The sequence below is a fragment of the Xyrauchen texanus genome, chromosome 31 (assembly GCF_025860055.1).
Source record: "Xyrauchen texanus isolate HMW12.3.18 chromosome 31, RBS_HiC_50CHRs, whole genome shotgun sequence".
NCBI lineage: Eukaryota > Metazoa > Chordata > Actinopteri > Cypriniformes > Catostomidae > Xyrauchen > Xyrauchen texanus.
In genome coordinates this window covers 41911151-41930398 of record NC_068306.1, presented here as the reverse complement: position 1 = coordinate 41930398, position 19248 = coordinate 41911151, and the positions used below count along the sequence as shown (strand labels likewise).

The window sequence follows — 19248 nt, the reverse complement described above, 5'->3', positions numbered from 1 at the left end:
TTGTATTGGATGAGTTCTCTTAACAGTTGAACACTTCAATGCATGGTATCTTATTCCCAAACCACATGGAGTACAGTTAAATTGAGTATTTAAATGTGCTCATAGCCATTTAACAGCATCAGATGCTTCACATGCATCAGACTGATGGCCATAAATGCTGTTTGGGGCAAACCTTCTGCCTAGAGTAATCACTGCCTGAATTAAGGCTAATTTATACTTCCTGAGTGAAAATGCTGCTTTCAGCTCCCCTAAAATGAGGACAAAATGCAGTGACGTGTTCTGCCAAGATGTTTGTTTGCTGATATTTCTCCTGTTCATTTACGTCTCTGAAATTCTTGAACTAAGAAAATTCAACTCGTTGAACAGCAATCATTGGTGTGGTTTGAACATGTCATTTTACTTTCACACAACCTGGGGATTAGTTACTTATGTTACTATCTTTAAAAATTGATAACTTTGAAGACCGTCTCTCAGATTTTGTTCATAAGTACACATTTGTTTTATAAATCTGATTCACAACGCGAACTCCACATACAGTGTGGACACGACAAATAAGTGTAAGAGGGTTTGTGGTTTTTATGAAGTCAGGGGCCATATGCATAAAACTGGTCAGAAATGCTCTTAAGAATATTCTTAAGCTTTGACTTCAGTTAAAACATTCTTGGCAAAGAGTTGGACTTGTGTAAGTGTATGAGCTTTTTATAAAGATGCTAAAAGCAACTTTCTGCAAAGTCTAAGCCTGATTCTTAAGTGCTTACTGAGGTGACCCTTAAATGTTGTGAAATAAGTGTTACAATGATGTTGACCCAAAATGGCTGCCCTAAAACACCGAATCAGCCAATAGTGAGCCTGCGAGGGTAATATGACCCAGCTGGTGTGACAACATTCATTCACAATTCAGTACAACACATTATAAAACAATGTTTTGATAATGGGTTATTTTGTGTTGATTATTTGATTAATCAAATAAGAGAGCCAAATTTTATTTCCTGTATTTTAAAACATTATTCCACATCTTGGCGAATGTTGTCCTCAAAGCTACAAAAAATTTAAATACAAGATCTTTCAAATCAATAGAAGAAATATAAATAAATAAATAGACCATTTAAATTACAAAATGAAATTCTAATAAACCAAACTCTAATCTATATTATCCCATGACACTTACATATAAGATTTCAGTTAAGTGATTTAAATTTGACGTTCAACATAACAATGTTTTATTGTGACACTGTTTGGTTACTTGACTCCAGTTTGCATTGTGCAAAGCAACTTCACTAAAGCATGACTTTTGAGTTTATAATATTACAAATAAGAATAAATCAGTAAAATGTAAGTTATGAACTGGGGTTAAACATCTCTCAAGCACCTTAAACTGCAGAAAGCAACGCCACACCCCTCTGGAGAAATTACACACTGTTTTGGAGATTCCGCCCCCTATTTGAGATCTCCGGCCCTCTGAGTCATGTGACACTATGTGAGTGGAAGCAGCCTAGTGGAGTTCTCTGCTACAGTTTGCTACAATTATCCCTTCAATCAACATTACTCTGAGAACTGATTTAGTTTTCACCAGAAAATCGTAGAGAATTTCGGGTTGAATTATTTTACTCAGGATGGCAAGGAGCATTTTAAAGTATCACTCTGGTATCTGCCTAGCAACCATGGAACAACACACATATCTCTGACCAGAAAATCGTAGAGACTTCTGGGTTGACTTATTTCACTCAGGATGGCATGGAGTATTGTTGGCTGTCACCTTGGTAACTGCCTAGCAACCAGATGGGGTTACCCTAGCAACTAAGTAACAAATCGCATATCTCTGCAACTAGAAAATCGTAGAGACTTCCGGGTTGACTTATTTCACTCAAGATGGTCAAGGACCATTGTTGGCTGTCACCTTGGTAACTGCTAACATATGTTCTAAAACATACAAGCGAAATGCTAGCATCATGTAAACGCATGCTAAGATCATAATATTAGTGCTTGGCAACATGCTATGTGACTAGTTTTGCCACTGTAAGCACCACCAGCATTTTCTTCAGGAAATGTACCCATCTAGTTATGTTGGCTTGAGAAAACCAACATACTGATATTCCATTTAAACTTATTATTATTCTGAGACAAAAGGTCTGACTCTAACTCCTCCTAGAGCTTTTAAGCTACATGCAACCAGCAACCTTTGGGCTTGAACCCATAATAATAATACAAATCCTAACATTAGTGTTTCAGCCCTTCGGGCTTGAACCTCTAATAAAAATCCAAACAAAAATAATAGGTTTCTGAACCCCTAATAATATTAAAAATCCTAGCAAAAACAATAGGTTTCTAGCCCTTCAGGCTTTCTTATTTTATTATTATATACCAATTATGACACATGCAAGAAACTGATTCACCGCAATAAACGTCAACAATACATACTTTTGGATTGGTTATTTAGAGGGGGAAAACCCCAGCTTTTCTCTTGGTTAATGCATTTACATACAGTGCACAACAATGTTTCAGTAAGCAAGATCCATACTTCCATATTTCCCCCATCCATATGTGGTCATATAACACCAATTCTCACAAAACTCAGACAGGAATCAACTATAAACACTGGACTACAGCAGGTACACTCAAACAAATAATATAGTCATAAACACCACAAATTAAATTTCATCTAATAACTTGTACAACAATTATATTAATATTTACAATTACAGCACACTCAACATTAATGTATCTCTATTGTAGCAATTCATAACATGCAGATTTGCAAAGACTTATTTTAAATGGCAAATGTTTTTTACATTTACAATTATTGGCTTAAGCCTCTAATGACAAAAACCCATTACAAAACAACAAAAAACTAATTCACATTTCAAAAAGACAGTGCAAATTCAGTGCAAAAAAATCCTGTGTTTACATTTCTGGGAAAGTATAGTTCTTATGAGAACTGAAATATATACACACTGCATTAGTCCAAAATATTATAGATTTTTGGGTGAAATATCATGCTGTAGTGAGATTCAGTCATAAACATGCTGCTTCATGGAATGATTATCACTGCAAGAATCAGTAGCACCTCGACACACAAAACAAGTACAGATCAACACATTCTTTCACCCAAGCAAACACAGATGCTGTGAAGTTGAGAAAGTAAACTGGCTCTTAGTGTTTCACTCAGTCTGGGGCACAGAGATGGCAGGACCCTTGGGGTCATCAAAGCGGTCCATGGTGTGGAGCTGCATGATCATCTGCAGGCCATAGGCGAGAACCAGCACCATGAGCAGAGACGTCACCAACCCCATCCAGATACCAGGAGTGAAGAAGCCAGCACAGTCATTGGCGTAAGAGAAATCCTTCCCGGCCACGTTAAAGCCCTGGATCTGTAACGCACCACACGGTGAGAAAATACTGCTTTATCTTTCACCACACCTCATCTAACAATCTGACTCATTTAACCCTCCAAGACCTACTGTGGCACAATCACAGTTACTTTTTAAATCAATAAAATAATACCCATTTTAAAATTAAAACTCTGCATAACAGTAGCTGGCAATCTGAACTGTGTCACATCAAGTTAAGTCACAACTCTAAACAATGAATGGCTTCCTAAAAATATTCCCTTTCATACTTAAAATGTATTTAAAAATGTTTTCCATTGAACAAAGTAGGACAGTACTTAATTTGATTGAATGGACCCTTTTCACAAACCGTGATAGTGTTTCTGGCTTTTTAGCAGTATAAATCTAACAAAAGTTTTTATATTTGCAATTCTTTTATTATTTTGTGTACGTTTACAAAATAATACTTTGTATTATTACAACAGAATTACTCTAGAAGTGATATGATAGGTGTGTGTGAGAAACTGATCAATATTTAAGTCCCCTTTTTTTTTTATTTTTACACTGTAAATCAAACCAGAAGGTGGCTAAATGTGAAAATGGAGATTTACAGCAAAATTTGTATCTGTTTTTCACCCACACATATCATATCACTTCTGAACACATGGATTTAACCACTGGAGTCATATGGATTACTTTTATGCCGACTTCAGAACTTTTGAAGCTCTAAAAAGCATAATCACCATTCACTTGCATTATATGGACCTACAGAGCTGAAATATTCTTCTAAAAATCTTTGTTCTGCTGAAGAAAGAAAGTCAGTCATATCTGGGGTGGCACGAGGGTAAGTAAATGAGACTTTAATCATTTATTTACTACCAGACATTTTGATTGTTTGCACTTGCTGATTTCGTCTTCCACTGTCCATTTCAGTCCATCTCAGGGAAACCGCATTTCTTCCGGATGTACACTTGTATGTAGATCTACTGACAATTAAAACTTTTGAACTTTCTGTCCATGACTTTTGTTTATAACTTGATAAGGACTTTAAAGTTTTGCTCTACAGTGAAATTTGTTTTTAAAGAAATATTCACAGTAGAATTGTCCATGTCTCATGACCACGATTTCCTGTTATCTTTGGGTCATTCCTATTGTGCAGTACATTTTCATGCCCACATAATGTCTTAATGAGATGAAAGAAAACTTTGTTTCATATTTATCCGAAATATCACAGTAAGGTGAACATGAATTGGGTTGAATGCAAAAAAAACCCAGTTGTGATATTATTTCAATGTTTGCCATGTCCCTGTTTGCTATACACCAACTTGAAAAAAATATAATTTTGTATATTTTCCTCCGTCCTCGATTTCAAATTTTCTCCTGTAAGTTAAGGGATAGTAAAATCTTTTACAGTTTTCCAATTGCTAACACACTAAAATGACATGCACAGCACAATTATTTAAACTGACACACAGAGAGCAAATCCTCTTCTCAAGTCTCAAAGTCTAAACACATTTTCTGCTTTACACACATTTTGCAATTCAAAATGGCACTTTTTACATGCACTGCACACGGTTCTCTGCATAAGACACAACAATCTGACATAAAGTCACATGTTTGCCATTTCAAAACACTGCCATTCAAAATGACACTACATGAGCTAATTGGCCAATACATGTGCCACCTGGCCAAACACCTCAATGGTTAATTGTTAACACGTCAATCAGGATGTAAGCACTATGAAAAGACCACAGGTGAGCACCTTTGGTTTTACAACAACAATGGAAGACGTTGCAGAGAGAGGAAGAGTGAGAGGTAGGGGTAGAACTGGTAGAGGAGTTCATGGAAAAGGAAGATCCAGCTGCAAGATGCTGTCTAATTATTTTTCTTACCACCTCTTTTTTTCTTTTTCAGTTTACTGTTTTATGTGAGCATATTTTTGTTCAGTCCAATGTAAATATCTGCTGTGCATATATTGCACTGACTTGTTTGGTAAAAAAATTAAAAATAATGTTGTGCGCGTGTGTGTGTGTGTGCGCGCAAATATTTCTGTGCATGTGAACAATCTGAAGAATTTTTCTACAATTTGAACTATTTTAGTATTATGGCAAAGCATACTAAAGATGAGTGCTTTTCATTATGCACAACAGTGTGTAGTTTGTTAGGCAAAAATCTGGTAATATGAAGTGTGTGCCATTTCGTGCAAACATTTGATTTTGATAATGCTATATGTTGTTTTTGTTGCAGTGCTTCATTTTGCAGGATATATGAGGTATTTTGCAGTTTGGGTGTGTGGTTTTGTGAATTGTGTATTTGTATTTTGATAAAACCAGCCTTGTTTGCAAAATTGTGTGTTAACAATTGGAAAAAACTGTACTAGCACAAACATCAGGAAGTGTTTATGAACTCTGGCCTTTTGTGCTATTAGTTGGTTTGTCTCAATCCTGTTAGATAAAATAAAGAAATCTGTATGATATTAAAATGTCAAATTATTGTTAAAAAGGATATCAAACTTCATGTAGACACCCTCATCTAAACTAACATCTTAGCAATAGCTAAATTTAGCTCTTTATTTCTATCCTGTTATGATCCGGTTTAAGGCATGTTCAACTTGACTTTTGCACTGCAAAATATTTTGAGCAAAGGTGTGGGTGGACCATGAACAAATTGACATGCAGCCTATTTTTAATCCTGCACTTAATAATCTGGGAGAGGGAAGTTAAAAAGAAACTTGCTAATAAAATCTTTATTGTGAATGTTCAGTGTACAGTAGCTGTGTATTTGGCACTGCCCACACAGAGGTGAAACCAAGCAACTTCTATTATTCAATGCTGCAAATTACCTTAAGTTCACCAAACTTGAATTTCGACATGCAAGGGTAAATGTGACTGCGCCATTAGGCGTGATGTTCACTGATTCTTGAGATAAGGGACAAAACGTCATACAAAAGTAATCTTTGTTAAAAATCAAGATATTCATAATAATAATGAATAAAAATACTGGAAAAGTTCAATCTATGCATGCTGTATACTTGGAAGCACATGTAACTTTACCTGTCCTCTGCAAGAGGTCATTATGTTAAGCTGCCAAAAAAAGTGTTTAAAAATGCAACACATTTATATACAGGTGCTGGTCAAATAATTAGAATATCATCACAAAGTTGATTTATTTCAGTAATTCCATTCAAAAAGCGAAACTTGGATAATGTATACATTCATTCCACACAGACTGATATATTTCAAATGTTTATTTCATTTAATTGTGATGATTAAAACTGACAACTAATGAAAATCCCAAATTCAGTGTCTCCGAAAATTAGAATATTACTTAAGACCAATACAAAAAAAGGATTTTTAGAAATGTTGGCCAACTGAAAAGTATGAACATGAAAAGTATGAGCATGTACAGCACTCAATACTTAGTTGGGGCTCCTTTTGCCTGAATTACTGCAGCGTGGCATGGAGTCGATCAGTCTGTGGCACTGCTCGGGTGTTATGAGAGCCCAGGTTGCTCTGATAGTGGCCTTCAGCTCTTCTGGATTGTTGGGTCTGGCGTATCGCATCTTCCTCTTCACAATACCCCATAGATTTTCTATAGGGTTAAGGTCAGGCGAGTTTGCTGACCAATTAAGAACAGGGATACCATGGTCCTTAAACCAGTTACTGGTAGATTTGGCACTGTGTGCAGGTGCCAAGTCCTGTTGGAAAATTAAATCTGCATCTCCATAAAGTTGGTCAGTAGCAGGAAGCATGAAGTGCTCTAAAACTTCCTGGTAGAGAGCTGCGTTGACCTTGGACCACAGAAAACCAACACCAGCAGATGACATGGCACCCCAAACCATCACTGACTGTGGAAACTTTACACTGGACTTCAAGCAACGTGGATTCTGTGCCTCTCCTCTCTTCCTCCAGACTATGGGACCTTGATTTCCAAAGGAAATGCAAAATTTACTTTCATCAGAGAACATAACTTTGGACCGCTCAGCAGCAGTCCAGTCCTTTTTGTGTTCTGACGCTGTGTCTTTTTCAAGAGTGGCACAAGGAATGGGACAGCTGAAACCCATGTCTTGCATACGTCTGTGCGTGGTGGTTCTTGAAGCACTGACTCCAGCTGCAGTCCACTCTGTTAATCTCCCCCACATTTTTGAATGGGTTTTATTTCACAATCCTCTCCAGGGTGCGGTTATCCCTATTGATTGTACACTTTTTTTCTACCACATCTTTTCCTTCCCTTCGCCTCTCTATTAATGTGCTTGGACAGAGAGCTCTGTGAACAGCCAGCCTCTTTAGCAATGACCTTTTGGGTCTTGCCCTCCTTGTGCAAGGTGTCAGTGGTCGTCTTTGGACAGCTGTCAAGTCAGCAGTCTTCCCCATGATTGTGTAGCCTACAGAACTAGACTGAGAGACCATTTAAAGGCCTTAGCAAGTGTTTTGAGTTAATTATTGAGTATAATAATTGAGCACCCGGTGTCTTCAATATTGAACCTTTTCACAATATTCTAATTTTCTGAGATACTGATTTTGGGGTTTTTCATTAGTTGTCAGTTATAATCATCAATTAAAAGGAATGAACACTTGAAATATATCAGTCTGTGTGGAATGAATGTATACATTATCCAAGTTTCACTTGAATGGAATTACTGAAATCAACTTTTTGATGATATTCTAAGTGTGTGTGTGTGTGTGTGTGTGTGTGTGTGTGTATCTAAAATATTATATATATATATATATATATATCTCAAATGTATTGTTTGACAACTTAGATCCCCATCTTTCAAAGTAAACTTTAAATGAGATTTTCCAGAAACTGCATTGTCCTCACTTTGCATCAACTTTGTCTGAACATGAAGTCTCTGCAGTCATAGCTTCAACATGTTAACTCCATTCACATTGTGATAATCTGTTATAATTGTGGGATACATTTTAGTTTAGGTTACAGTGGCAGCTTCAACTGAAGAAAAAAAACAAAATGGCTTCAGTGAACAACACATGGATGAGATGGGAAAATTTTAATTTTTCAGCTCTGTCAGAATTTTCAGAGTAGTGTGGAAACTTGTTGAATTATTTTATATTTTTTTCAAATCACTTAACTCCTTTTATTAAACACCATTATTAGATAATGACTTTACACTCTTGTTGGATGGATCATATTAAAATGATATGCTTTTAGCGTGTCTGATGGAGTTGACCCAAATGAAAGAGGAGAGTTATGAAGTGAATCAATTTTCAGGAAAAAGCATTTTTAGAAACCCCTGTTCCCTTACATTGTTCGTTTGCTAAAACTTGTCTACAAATATCCATTTCAACTTAATTTAGTAATAAAACAAAGTAAAACCCATTTTGTCCCTTTTCTCTTGCATTGTGTAAATAATCAGTTTTAATTCATAAGGTTGAAGTGAATATTTGGTGAGGAACATATTTCTGAAAGTCTTTAATATCTTTTGTATAGAAATAATTCCTTACTATTTTAATTTATAAGGAGCTCAAAGTTTGTTACTGCATACCAGGAACTTTTTGTTTTGTTTTTTTTTTTTTTAGCAGATACCTGGAAGTCATCAAATGAGATGTGCCACTCATTGGCGTTGTCTTTGGATGAGTGTGGAGAGAACTGAGGGTAGCGGGAGCTGCTGACGGACTCGCATCGGTACGAGTACTCCGCTGGAGCGTAGATGTGACGGCTGGCATTGAATGAGGCCTTTTTACCATCATACTCCAACTGAACTACGTCCATGGTGAACCAGCGGCGAGCCGAAACCTTATAGTGACGCTGATTCATGACAAAACTGAGGAGAGCATAAAGCACAGGTCAACCTCTGTACTGACCTACAGAGACTGACAGAATGTGTGAATGACAGACTAACACTTACATGAACTTGAAAGAACGGAAATTCAGGACATCCACATAGTTCAGGACCAGCCTGGCATTTAAATAGAAAATTTGTTCACGGTTATGATGTCAAAACCACAAGCTCATTAACATATGACCAACCGCATTGACATCAGTGCCTATTTAGTATTGCTGTGGTGTTGTTGCTAATTACACATGTGAAAAGTTTAGCCACTCATAACAGAGGTCATTTTCTTTTAAAGTCATGGTAGTACATAAAAAGCCTGCTAGTGTGGGAAATAGTCATGAAAAACAAAATCATGGCTAAACTTGACTAACATTATTTGTGGACTTAAATGCTCTAGAAGTATAGAATGCAAGCTAAAAGTTAAAAGACTTAAGCTGGAAGGGTTAATCCAAGGAGCGGTTGAGCAGTATTTACCGAGAGTGAGTCTCGTTGCATGAGGATCCAGTCAGGTCAGGCATCACTCCTTCACCAAAGGTTTGGGAGGTGAGGTCGTGTCTCTCCCACTTTCCTGACTGAAACTGGCTGACCACCATTTTCTCCGCCCACAAGAGGATGCAGGTGGAGCCCTTCTCCTTAAACTCTACTGGCGCGTATGGAGCAGGAGGCTCCCCGCGCCGAGACTGCAGGAGGGAGCGTGAGCCAACAGAGTGTACTGCAGGAGATGCCTCTATCACCTGAGACAGATTACCTTCAATTTACAGCATTCACAAAGTACTGTGTGTGTATGACACAATCACATAAACTCACACAGACTCAATCAGAAGCAGTATTGTGTGTTTTGTAGCACAATCTGCTCATTTTAAAATAAAACTATTTGTAAATAGCAATTAATATAATCAAAAGGCAAAGTTAACGATATAAAGGCTAATGAAGGTAGGGCTGGGTGGTGTAACGGTACATATCATGCAACGTGACAAATGTGTCAACAGAGTATTTGCTGTACCCCTTAAATAAATGTGTCTGTTTTTATAAGGGTGCAGGACTGCTTTACATGATTAACACATGAGAGCAACTATGAAACATGTGAAAATACAGAGCTGGGCATATCCCAGACATGTCAAGTTCAGAGTTTAGTTGTTTAGAGTTTTGTGCCAAGCAATACCACTAATATATAATTCAAATAACGTGCAGTCATAGGCGGGTGTGTAATAGGTATTACCATATGGTTATCTAATATATAAACACTTTTTGTCATTTACTTTATATATGAATAAGTAAAATAACTACAGTGTATCATGAAATTCACTGTAACCATGTCATAAAATTATACATTACGTGATTTTGATTTTGGCCATACCATCTGGCACTACTTGAAGATATGTAAACTTGTAGAGGTTTGTGTCAGGGTCTTACTCGTGAGGGTCGGAGTGCAGTGAACACAGCAGTATAAGGCACAGACTGAGCCTTCATTATGCTCAGCACCTGACCAATCACCTCATCTGCAACAAACAACAATATGCAGTTGAATTGGGATTTCTATGTCTGTTTAGCTTCAATTTTATTATTATATGTGTGATCAGATGGTTTATTAGAGCACAAGGCTCGTGATTGGTCATGTTCGATATGACACTTACCGTTTCCACTGAGCACCTCTTTAGCAGATATATCAAGCCTGCAAGAAAAAGACAATCTTTTCATGTCCACTATTTCAGGTTTAAAAAAGGTTCAAGATTCAGATGCTCCTCTATACACTATTTATTTTTTCAAAGAAAATTACATTCCTGCTGAAGAAATGCTCAACCCTACTGATTAAAATCTATGGCAATGTTCAGAATGGCATTCTACCATAAAACTTGTACTAATTCAAGCATATTTTCTATATGGCAAATTTAAAAGGTCTTCCAGATATTCCATGCAAAAAGTACAGTCCACAGCAGAATACGTGAATACTGTATGCCACTGAATGCAATGAGCTTGATTTGACTGTTCATTTGTAGTATGATGAACAAATGAGAAGCTCTTTTACATTTTTTGTTTTGTTAAATGAAGGTCTTACTAAAACTGACAAAGAAACGGTTTTACCAGACCATTTCTTTTTGGCACTTTTCTGAGACGATTTGACAGTTTTAACCTTTAATTAGACTCAGACTTTAAAGCTGCACTATGTAAGATTTTTTGTAAAATAATTTACAAATTGCCACTATTGATTAAGTACATAAACAACCAGTGTACAAAGTGAAAAAAAAGAAAATGATTTGTATTTTGCTCTGTCGGGTTCGATTTGGCATATCTTCAAGCTTATATTGCTTGTCATGCTTTTATGAATTGAAAATTTCTCATGTGTTAACCAATCGCGATGTATCTACATTGTAAATTGACTTCTTGTAATTGTTCTATTTCATATTTAAGTGATTTAAGTGTAAAATACATTGATGAAGATAAACAACACTGTTATTTACATATTTCAAAGCGAGTAACATTTCCGTTTCAAATATTATCAACATGAAATCCGGCTCTAATCATGATCACACACAGGCGATGTCCTGTTAAGCTTAAATTGGGAGTTTCATCCACCAGAAGAGCAGTGCCAGAACAAGACTGACGTAATGTGTTCTACTGCAAATTTATTGCAGTTTTAAGTTTCAACCACAGATGTCGCTAGAGAGCACAAAGTTACGTAGTGCAGCTTTAAATATAAAAAAATAAAAATAACATTATAAAATGCATTTTAAAAGGAGTCATGAAATGGAAATTCAAATTTTCCTTGATATTTAGACATATAAGAGGTAACTACTATAAAAACATACTGTAATTTTCAGAACTCAAAACTGCCCAGTCTAAAATCAGTATTTAGTTTCCACCTGTTTGAAACATCAGGCTTTGAAAACGGTTTTCTTGCGCCCATTTGTGCTACTTTAATTGAAGAATGGAGCAGTTAAAAACACTTGGACTTGACAACAAAACTGTGAGTAAACGTTTAATTCATGAATATGTCATGACTGTTTGATAGTGTAGCATCTGGACCAATCAGACACATTATTATTCATTATTTAATGAATAAGCCAACAGATGTCTCAAGACTGTAACAAGCAAAGGTCCAAGTAGGCCCAAGCAGACTCCGTTATGTCAGCTCCCCCACTGATGATTATCAAGTATTTATACTGTCTTGCTGAAACTGCACCAGCAAATAGTGGACTCAAAGCCCAGAACAACAGACTTTTCTTCACTAAATTATAGACAAACTGTCTATAAATTCACATGTATATCACCAGGACATTGTGTATAGGATTATTACTGTCTTGTAAAGTGTTTTTGTACTGTATACTGATTTATGCATGACTTATGACATGACTACCAGCTAATGTAAAATTATTTAGTATCATGTTTCCTACCAAATGAATCCTTGTGTGACATCCTGCACAATGATGTATATATATGATTTTGACAGCATGCATTGTATGCTTGCTATATTAATCAGAACATAAAGGGGCTTAAACAAACCCCAATCATGCTAATGAGTCAGCTTCCAAACAAAGGAACATTTCCCACTTGGAAATTGCACCTTTCTCATTGGTCAAGCCAGACTCGAGAGGAGGGACCTCCAGCAGAAGTTAAAAGACACGTCCAGCCTCTTACTCTCTCTCTTTCCCCCGACTCTCTCTTCCATCTGCTGCTGGTCGTGCCGACCCTGAGGTTGCAGGCCAGCAGGCCTCAAAACCTCAAGCCATGTGCAACTACCTAGACCATAGAGTCAATGAAGAAAATGATTGCAACTTGAACACCATCGACTCGAGGAACCATCAAGACGTTCTCCTGCGACTGCATCCGGGCTCTCTCAACAGCCAAGGCAGTAGCTAACTGAACCTATGTTTAGTATAAGAGGTAAACCCCTTTGTAACAAAAGGTGCTTTTTAATTACGAACTTGATGGTCCTCTCAAATGGTCAAATTATTCTTTTCAAAGCTGCATTTCCCCTATTCTGTTCCGCTTTAATTTTATTTTAATGTATGAGTGTTTCGTGTGTATGTATTTACTTAGATTACTTATGTGTTCGTATTATAGTGAAATACATTTTTTTGTGTACATTCTTGCGAGTTGATTCTGGTCTGCTTGTAAATCAATGTAAATTTAACGATTCGATAACAGCAACATTCTAAGAAAGAGTTATTTTTTGTGTGGCCATGAAAAATATTCTTTCTGACAATTGATAGACAATCAATATTTCGTGTTCGTTGGACGAACCGATACATTTTATGTAATGTTAATTCAGCTACCTCAAGTTGATTTTATTAGCGAGTTATGATTAATTATTCATGGTTCACTTTTAAATATATTTTGACTGTTGTATATTTTGATAAATAATCTCATCCCTGTTTCTAAAAGATTTCACTTCAAACTATACCTATGTGTGTAATATTATTGTCAATAAGCCATGAGAATAATATTACTCCAATAAGAGAATTAATCATAATTCTCTTATTAAAGATAATTCCCTACAGTAGAAATTGTGAGCTGATGCAACAAGACACTGTATTACATTGAATTAAAATTTTAATCTAGTTATTTGTCATTTATTTAAATTATAACGGTTGTCAAACGTGACTGATTCCATTATAAATTTCCATACATAGTAATGTAGAAATAGGACTGTTTAATTTAATTCCTAACTCACACATACTGTTTCCCTTACAAATAATGGTAATGTACACGACAGTTTAATCCGTGCAGTGAACATTTATCATACCAATTCGCTACATATATTGGTGTGAGAATCTTGGCACTTTAACCTTTTTTTCTGCCCTGTGGAACGCACTGACGTTCATATGCATCGATGAAACTGTTTTTAATAGTGTTGACACAGATCACCAATCATTGGTGTTGGTTGCTATGGTGACGAAAGTTCACGGAAAGTCCAAAAGAGACCCTTCCGGAGCAATTTACCGCACATGCACAACCTGCCGATGCCATATTGTAAACAGAGTACAGCTAAGCTAATAGCATAACAAACACTGCTAAACTAACCAGTTATTGAACTTTCATTTAAACCCCTAAATACACTACAATAGTTTATGATGCTGATGCTTGAGTGAACAGTTGAATATATTCCGATACGATGTGTCGGATGTGCGTTGTGTGTTAACCCTGAAATTTTGTTTTATAATAATGTGAAACTTGATTATTCTCTTCCGATTGAGTTTCAAATATGGCTGAATTTGAGGGGCTGCATGATGTTAGCCAATCAGAACAGTGAGCGTTTACATTGAAATTTAAAGAAGATGCTGAGGACAAACCCGAGCATTTGAGACAGAGGGCCAGAGACAGGGTGGAAAATGATCATGTATTATTAAACTATGGAGCAAAAAATGACATTATCATTGGGCCTCAGGGAAGATACAAAAATTATAAATAAAAAAAAATAGCATTTCATGACCCCATAAATAAAACATTTTATTACATGTTTAAAACTATAATCACCTAAATGAAGAGTGAAACAAAAAAAACTATTTAATTATTTATTGTGTCAAAATGACTTCTACAAATTAAAATTAAATTCACACCATATAATCTATATATTTTTTTTGTTACAGTTGTACTGATAAAAAAGTGGACAAATTAATAAGTTGGTGGGGGGGTCATTTCCAATCAAGCTGTAATTTTGCTATATATGCAAATGTGTGAAAATGTTATGTACTTGTGTGTATTTAGGTTACATAAAATGTTAACTATGAAATTAACCTTAGCAAGACAAAGGCTTCTGTCATTTTATTTCAAAAACATTAAAAATGTAATTTCCAATGACACTGTGGTGGGAATTTTTGTGTATGAATTTATCAACAAATACGGCATAAATGTCCTGTGATTCATGTACATACAGGTTTGAACATTGTTAATTGACAAATAAAAACATGAAGTGTTTGAAAAATGCTTTATCAATACTATATTTTCTAGAAGTCCACAGTGCTAGAAGTGCCTGAAGTTGCAGAAACACTCAGATACTGCACAGTAAGCAGTAGGATAGTATTGCATTCTGAATATGCAGTAGCTAATGTGAAAGTTGAGAGATATGTTTACCCGCCGCTGTTCGGGAGGTGGAACACCAGCAGGGTGGTGACAGACGCATTGAGGCGCAGTTGAGCGAGAGTTTCTGGGTTCATATAGAGAGGAGCTGTATCAATCTGATTCTGAAGCAGAGTAGAAACTGAAGCAGTGCCAGACGATGACACAGATGGCAGCCATAATGAAGAGGAGGAGCGCAGAGCTGCCTGTGAACATCACACATACACATGCACACACACATATGTGAAAAGAACTTTAAACACAAATCAACAAAACCTGAGTGCTAACAAGCACTTTCATGGGGTTTTAATCTGAAATAAATTATCCACCATGATGAGTATTAATGGATTCTACGGAGTATACCTTGGTTTCACAAACCATTAACATTTGGTTTTGTTGTTCATAACACCATTTTTAAATTTGAAGAATTATATTGCTTGGTGCTCCATCTCATTCAGGAACATACAAAACAATACCCTTCTCTAATTTAACTGGCATTAAATTAATTTCAAATTTGAAAACACATCAACGTACCCCAAGATTGTGGAAGACGCTGTCCTGTTTGTTACCGAATACTCCTCCATACATCGTGAAATCATCGACACTCAACTGAATGAGACATGGAGACAATTCAACCAATCAAAATCACAAAATATTACATCTGTAATAACATAAAGGCAACATGAAATGCACAAGATTTATATAGCACTACATGCATGTGCGATATGTTTGTTGTGTATGTGGATGGTGCCAGAGAATTCTAGTGTTGTTGATGTGGCAGCACTGGCTTCATGGCTCACTCAAGAGATGCATTTCACAACAGCATGCAAAGACTGCTTCACATGTCTCTCTTTATGAAAGGAGAAGCTGTGATGTGCATACTTTATCCTGCAGGAAGAGCAGCAGGTTATGTGGTGTAGTGCTCATAGCTCTGTTCAGATATGACTCCAGCTCATCCACTGACACTGTGTGACCCGCTGAAGGAGCATTCACAGGAGACAGGACAAACCTACACAATAAACATATTAATACCAGACAGTCCTTTAATAATAAAACAAAAGAATACAAAACTACAGAATTAAACCATTACAGTCTCAAAAACCTAGCGAGCTGTCTACCTAGGCACGTCAGTAGCCTTCCTGCTCTAATAAACACCATCAACACTCATGTCTGCAGTGCAATGTACACGCGATGATTATGATGATAAACACTGATATGAAATAATTACATATGTGGTTTAGTAGAAGTTTTAAATATTGAAAGCTTGTGTATGTGTAATTTGAGGCTTTTTCAGTACTGGACAGCGACCGTGTCATTCAAGCTAGCAGACAGCCAATGCTAAAGGTCTCAAATATCCATCATTAAAATCAACACAAATAAACTATCGGACATTTACCCGTCACTCGCCCACGCCACCAGAGGCACCTGCTCATCACCCTGCACCGCGGCGAGCACACACACAAACGCAAGCAAATTCATCCTGCCCTTAACGGAGAGCGTCCTCACAGCGGCAATCTTCCGCGCGACGAGCAGTAACGTTATCACCAGCAATCTTCTTCTTTCTGTTTAATGACGAATCGCAAACCAACGTGTATAGGTGAATACCGCCACCTACTTTACCGGAGTGTATAACATCATGGTTTTTTCATACGTCAGGTTACACAAAGTTATTTTTTTTTATTGCAGAATTTACATACAAACATGGCAACATATAATCTACAACTTCAGTATAAGGATATATAGAAAACAGTCAGAGGAACAGCTCTTAATAAAATGAAAAATAAAATGAAATTATTGCAATTGGATTGCTGTATCCAATTATGTACAGTATGTCACACCAAAATATATGTACCAGGTTGCATGAGAAAAAAAAACATGGTCCATAATTTCAACATCATTTTCACAAAATTGTGCATGCATTATCATTAATACCAAAGTGAATTCTAAGTAATTCTTTAGAGGGGTAAATGTTGTTCATAACTTTGAAGCGTGTTTCTTTCATTTTGGGGGGTATAGGAAGTGTTAAATACATTTGTATGGGGGTTAAGATGGGCAAGGAGGAGGCGAGAACTGGCTTGTAAATATAAATAATAATTTAATGAAAACTTAAACCAAAACACACAAACATAAACACACATGACGGACATTCATTCATTCATTCATTTTCATTTTCTTTCATTCTCTCTCTCGCTCTCTCTCTCTCTCTCTCTCTCTCTCTCTCTCTCTCTCTCTCTCTCTCTCTCTCTCAATTCAATTCAATTCAAAATTGCTTTATTGGCATGACTGTACACAATACAATATTGCCAAAGCTTGGAATACATAGAATAATTATAAAGACATCAAAATAATCAAATATTATAACATAACTTAAATTTATATGTACAAATTAAATTAATTGTACAAATTAAAATAAAATAAAAATAATAATTAGAACAGTTTATGAACATTTCAAAAATCTGTGAACAATGTAGTGTTCAGTGTGTAAGTGTTTGCGTGTGTGTGTGTGTGTGAGCGCATCAATGATTAGTCGTCGACTCTCTCTTTTTGTGACAAGCATCAATGTATAGTATGATACAATCTCTTTTTTCACCTAATAAATGTTGAAATTGTGTTTTGTTGTCTAATTTGATGAAGTTAGGGCAAAGTATTTCAAATTTAGTATAAAAAGTCCCTCTAATGTCCTCATAGTTGGGGCAGCTGGTGAGGAAGTGTTGCTCTGTCTCCACTTCTCCCTGCTCACAGTACGGGCAGATGCGTCTCTCTCTGGGCAGCCATTTCTGTCTGTATCTGCCTGTCTCTACAGTCAGAGTGTGATTGCTCAGTCTGTACCTCGTCATCCTTCTTCTTAATTTACAGTCTTTCACTGTACTCAGGTATTCTGCGCTTGTGTAGTCTCTATTTAGGGCCAAATAACATTCCAGTTTACTTTGTTTTTCTGTTGATTCAGTCCAATAGGTCAGGTAATTCTCTTGTTGTGCTTTTATCATGTGGTTGGGCCGGATTGTGTGGATGAGGGTGTCCGTGTCCTGAGGCTGATTATTGTTAGTCGTGTTAGTCTGTTTGTGGAGCCTCAAGACCAGCTGGATGATGGGACTCTTCTCAGCATTCATTTCATGGTTTTTAAGGGCTTTAAAATGATAAGAGTTGGGGTCACTCAGTTTTAGATGTTTCCAAAATTTGATGGCTCGTTTCTCAATGTGGATTAATAGAGGGTATTGGCCTAATTCTGCCCTGCATGCCTTGTTCGGTGTGTTCCTCTGTACTCTCAGGATACTCTTACAGAACTCTGTGTGCAGGGCTTCAATCGGATTTTTGTCCCATTTGTCAAATTGGTGATTTAAGAGAGGACCCCAAACTTCACTGCCATATAGTGCAATTGGTTCAGTGACTGACTGGAATATTTTGAGCCAGATTCTGATTGGTATTTCAATTTGGATAGATTTTTTAATGGCATAGAAGAACCTTCTTGCTTTCTCTTTCAGTTCATTCATGGCCAAGTTGAGGTTTCCGTTTGCACTGAATTTCAGCCCAACGTAAGTGTAGTTTGTAGTATGATCAATTTTGGTCGTACCAAGGGTGAAATTGTGTCTCTTTCCCTGACATCTGGGTCTTTTCTGAAACATTAGTACTTTGGTTTTAGTTGGGTTAATGGTCAGGGCCCAGGTCTGACAGAACTGATGCAGGAGGTCCAGGTTCTGCTGTAGACCCTCTTCTGTTGGAGACAGCAGGACCAGATCATCTGCATACAGCAGGAACTTTATAGTGGAGTCATGTAGTGTGAGACCAGGAGCTGCTGATTGTTCTAGGAGTTTCGCCAATTCGTTAATGTAAATATTGAAGAGGGTCGGTGATAGTGGGCAGCCCTGTCTCACACCCCGCCCTTGAGTGAAGAACTCTGTTTGTTTATTGCCAATTTTAATTGCACATTGATTGTTTGAGTACATTGTTTTTATAATTTTGTATGTTTTGCCCCCGATACCTGATTCTAGAAGTTTAGAAAGAAGACCTTCATGCCAAATCGAATCAAAGGCCTTCTGGAAATCTACAAAGCAAGCAAATATTTTTGTTTTG

General features: G+C 36.7%; 1 protein-coding gene across 1 annotated transcript; it reads right to left on the bottom strand.

The window, feature by feature from the left end:
• Positions 1-2301: 2301 nt before the first annotated feature.
• LOC127624563 (V-type proton ATPase subunit S1-like) lies at positions 2302-16727 on the bottom strand. Its single transcript, XM_052099341.1, has 10 exons — positions 16574-16727; positions 16060-16186; positions 15712-15786; positions 15193-15383; positions 10755-10792; positions 10534-10619; positions 9595-9854; positions 9193-9243; positions 8871-9108; positions 2302-3368 (listed from the first exon to the last, which is right to left on the bottom strand). Exons 1-10 carry the CDS (start codon positions 16654-16656, stop codon positions 3159-3161), a joined length of 1359 nt encoding a protein of 452 aa, XP_051955301.1. The 5' UTR covers positions 16657-16727; the 3' UTR covers positions 2302-3158.
• Positions 16728-19248: the final 2521 nt, after the last annotated feature.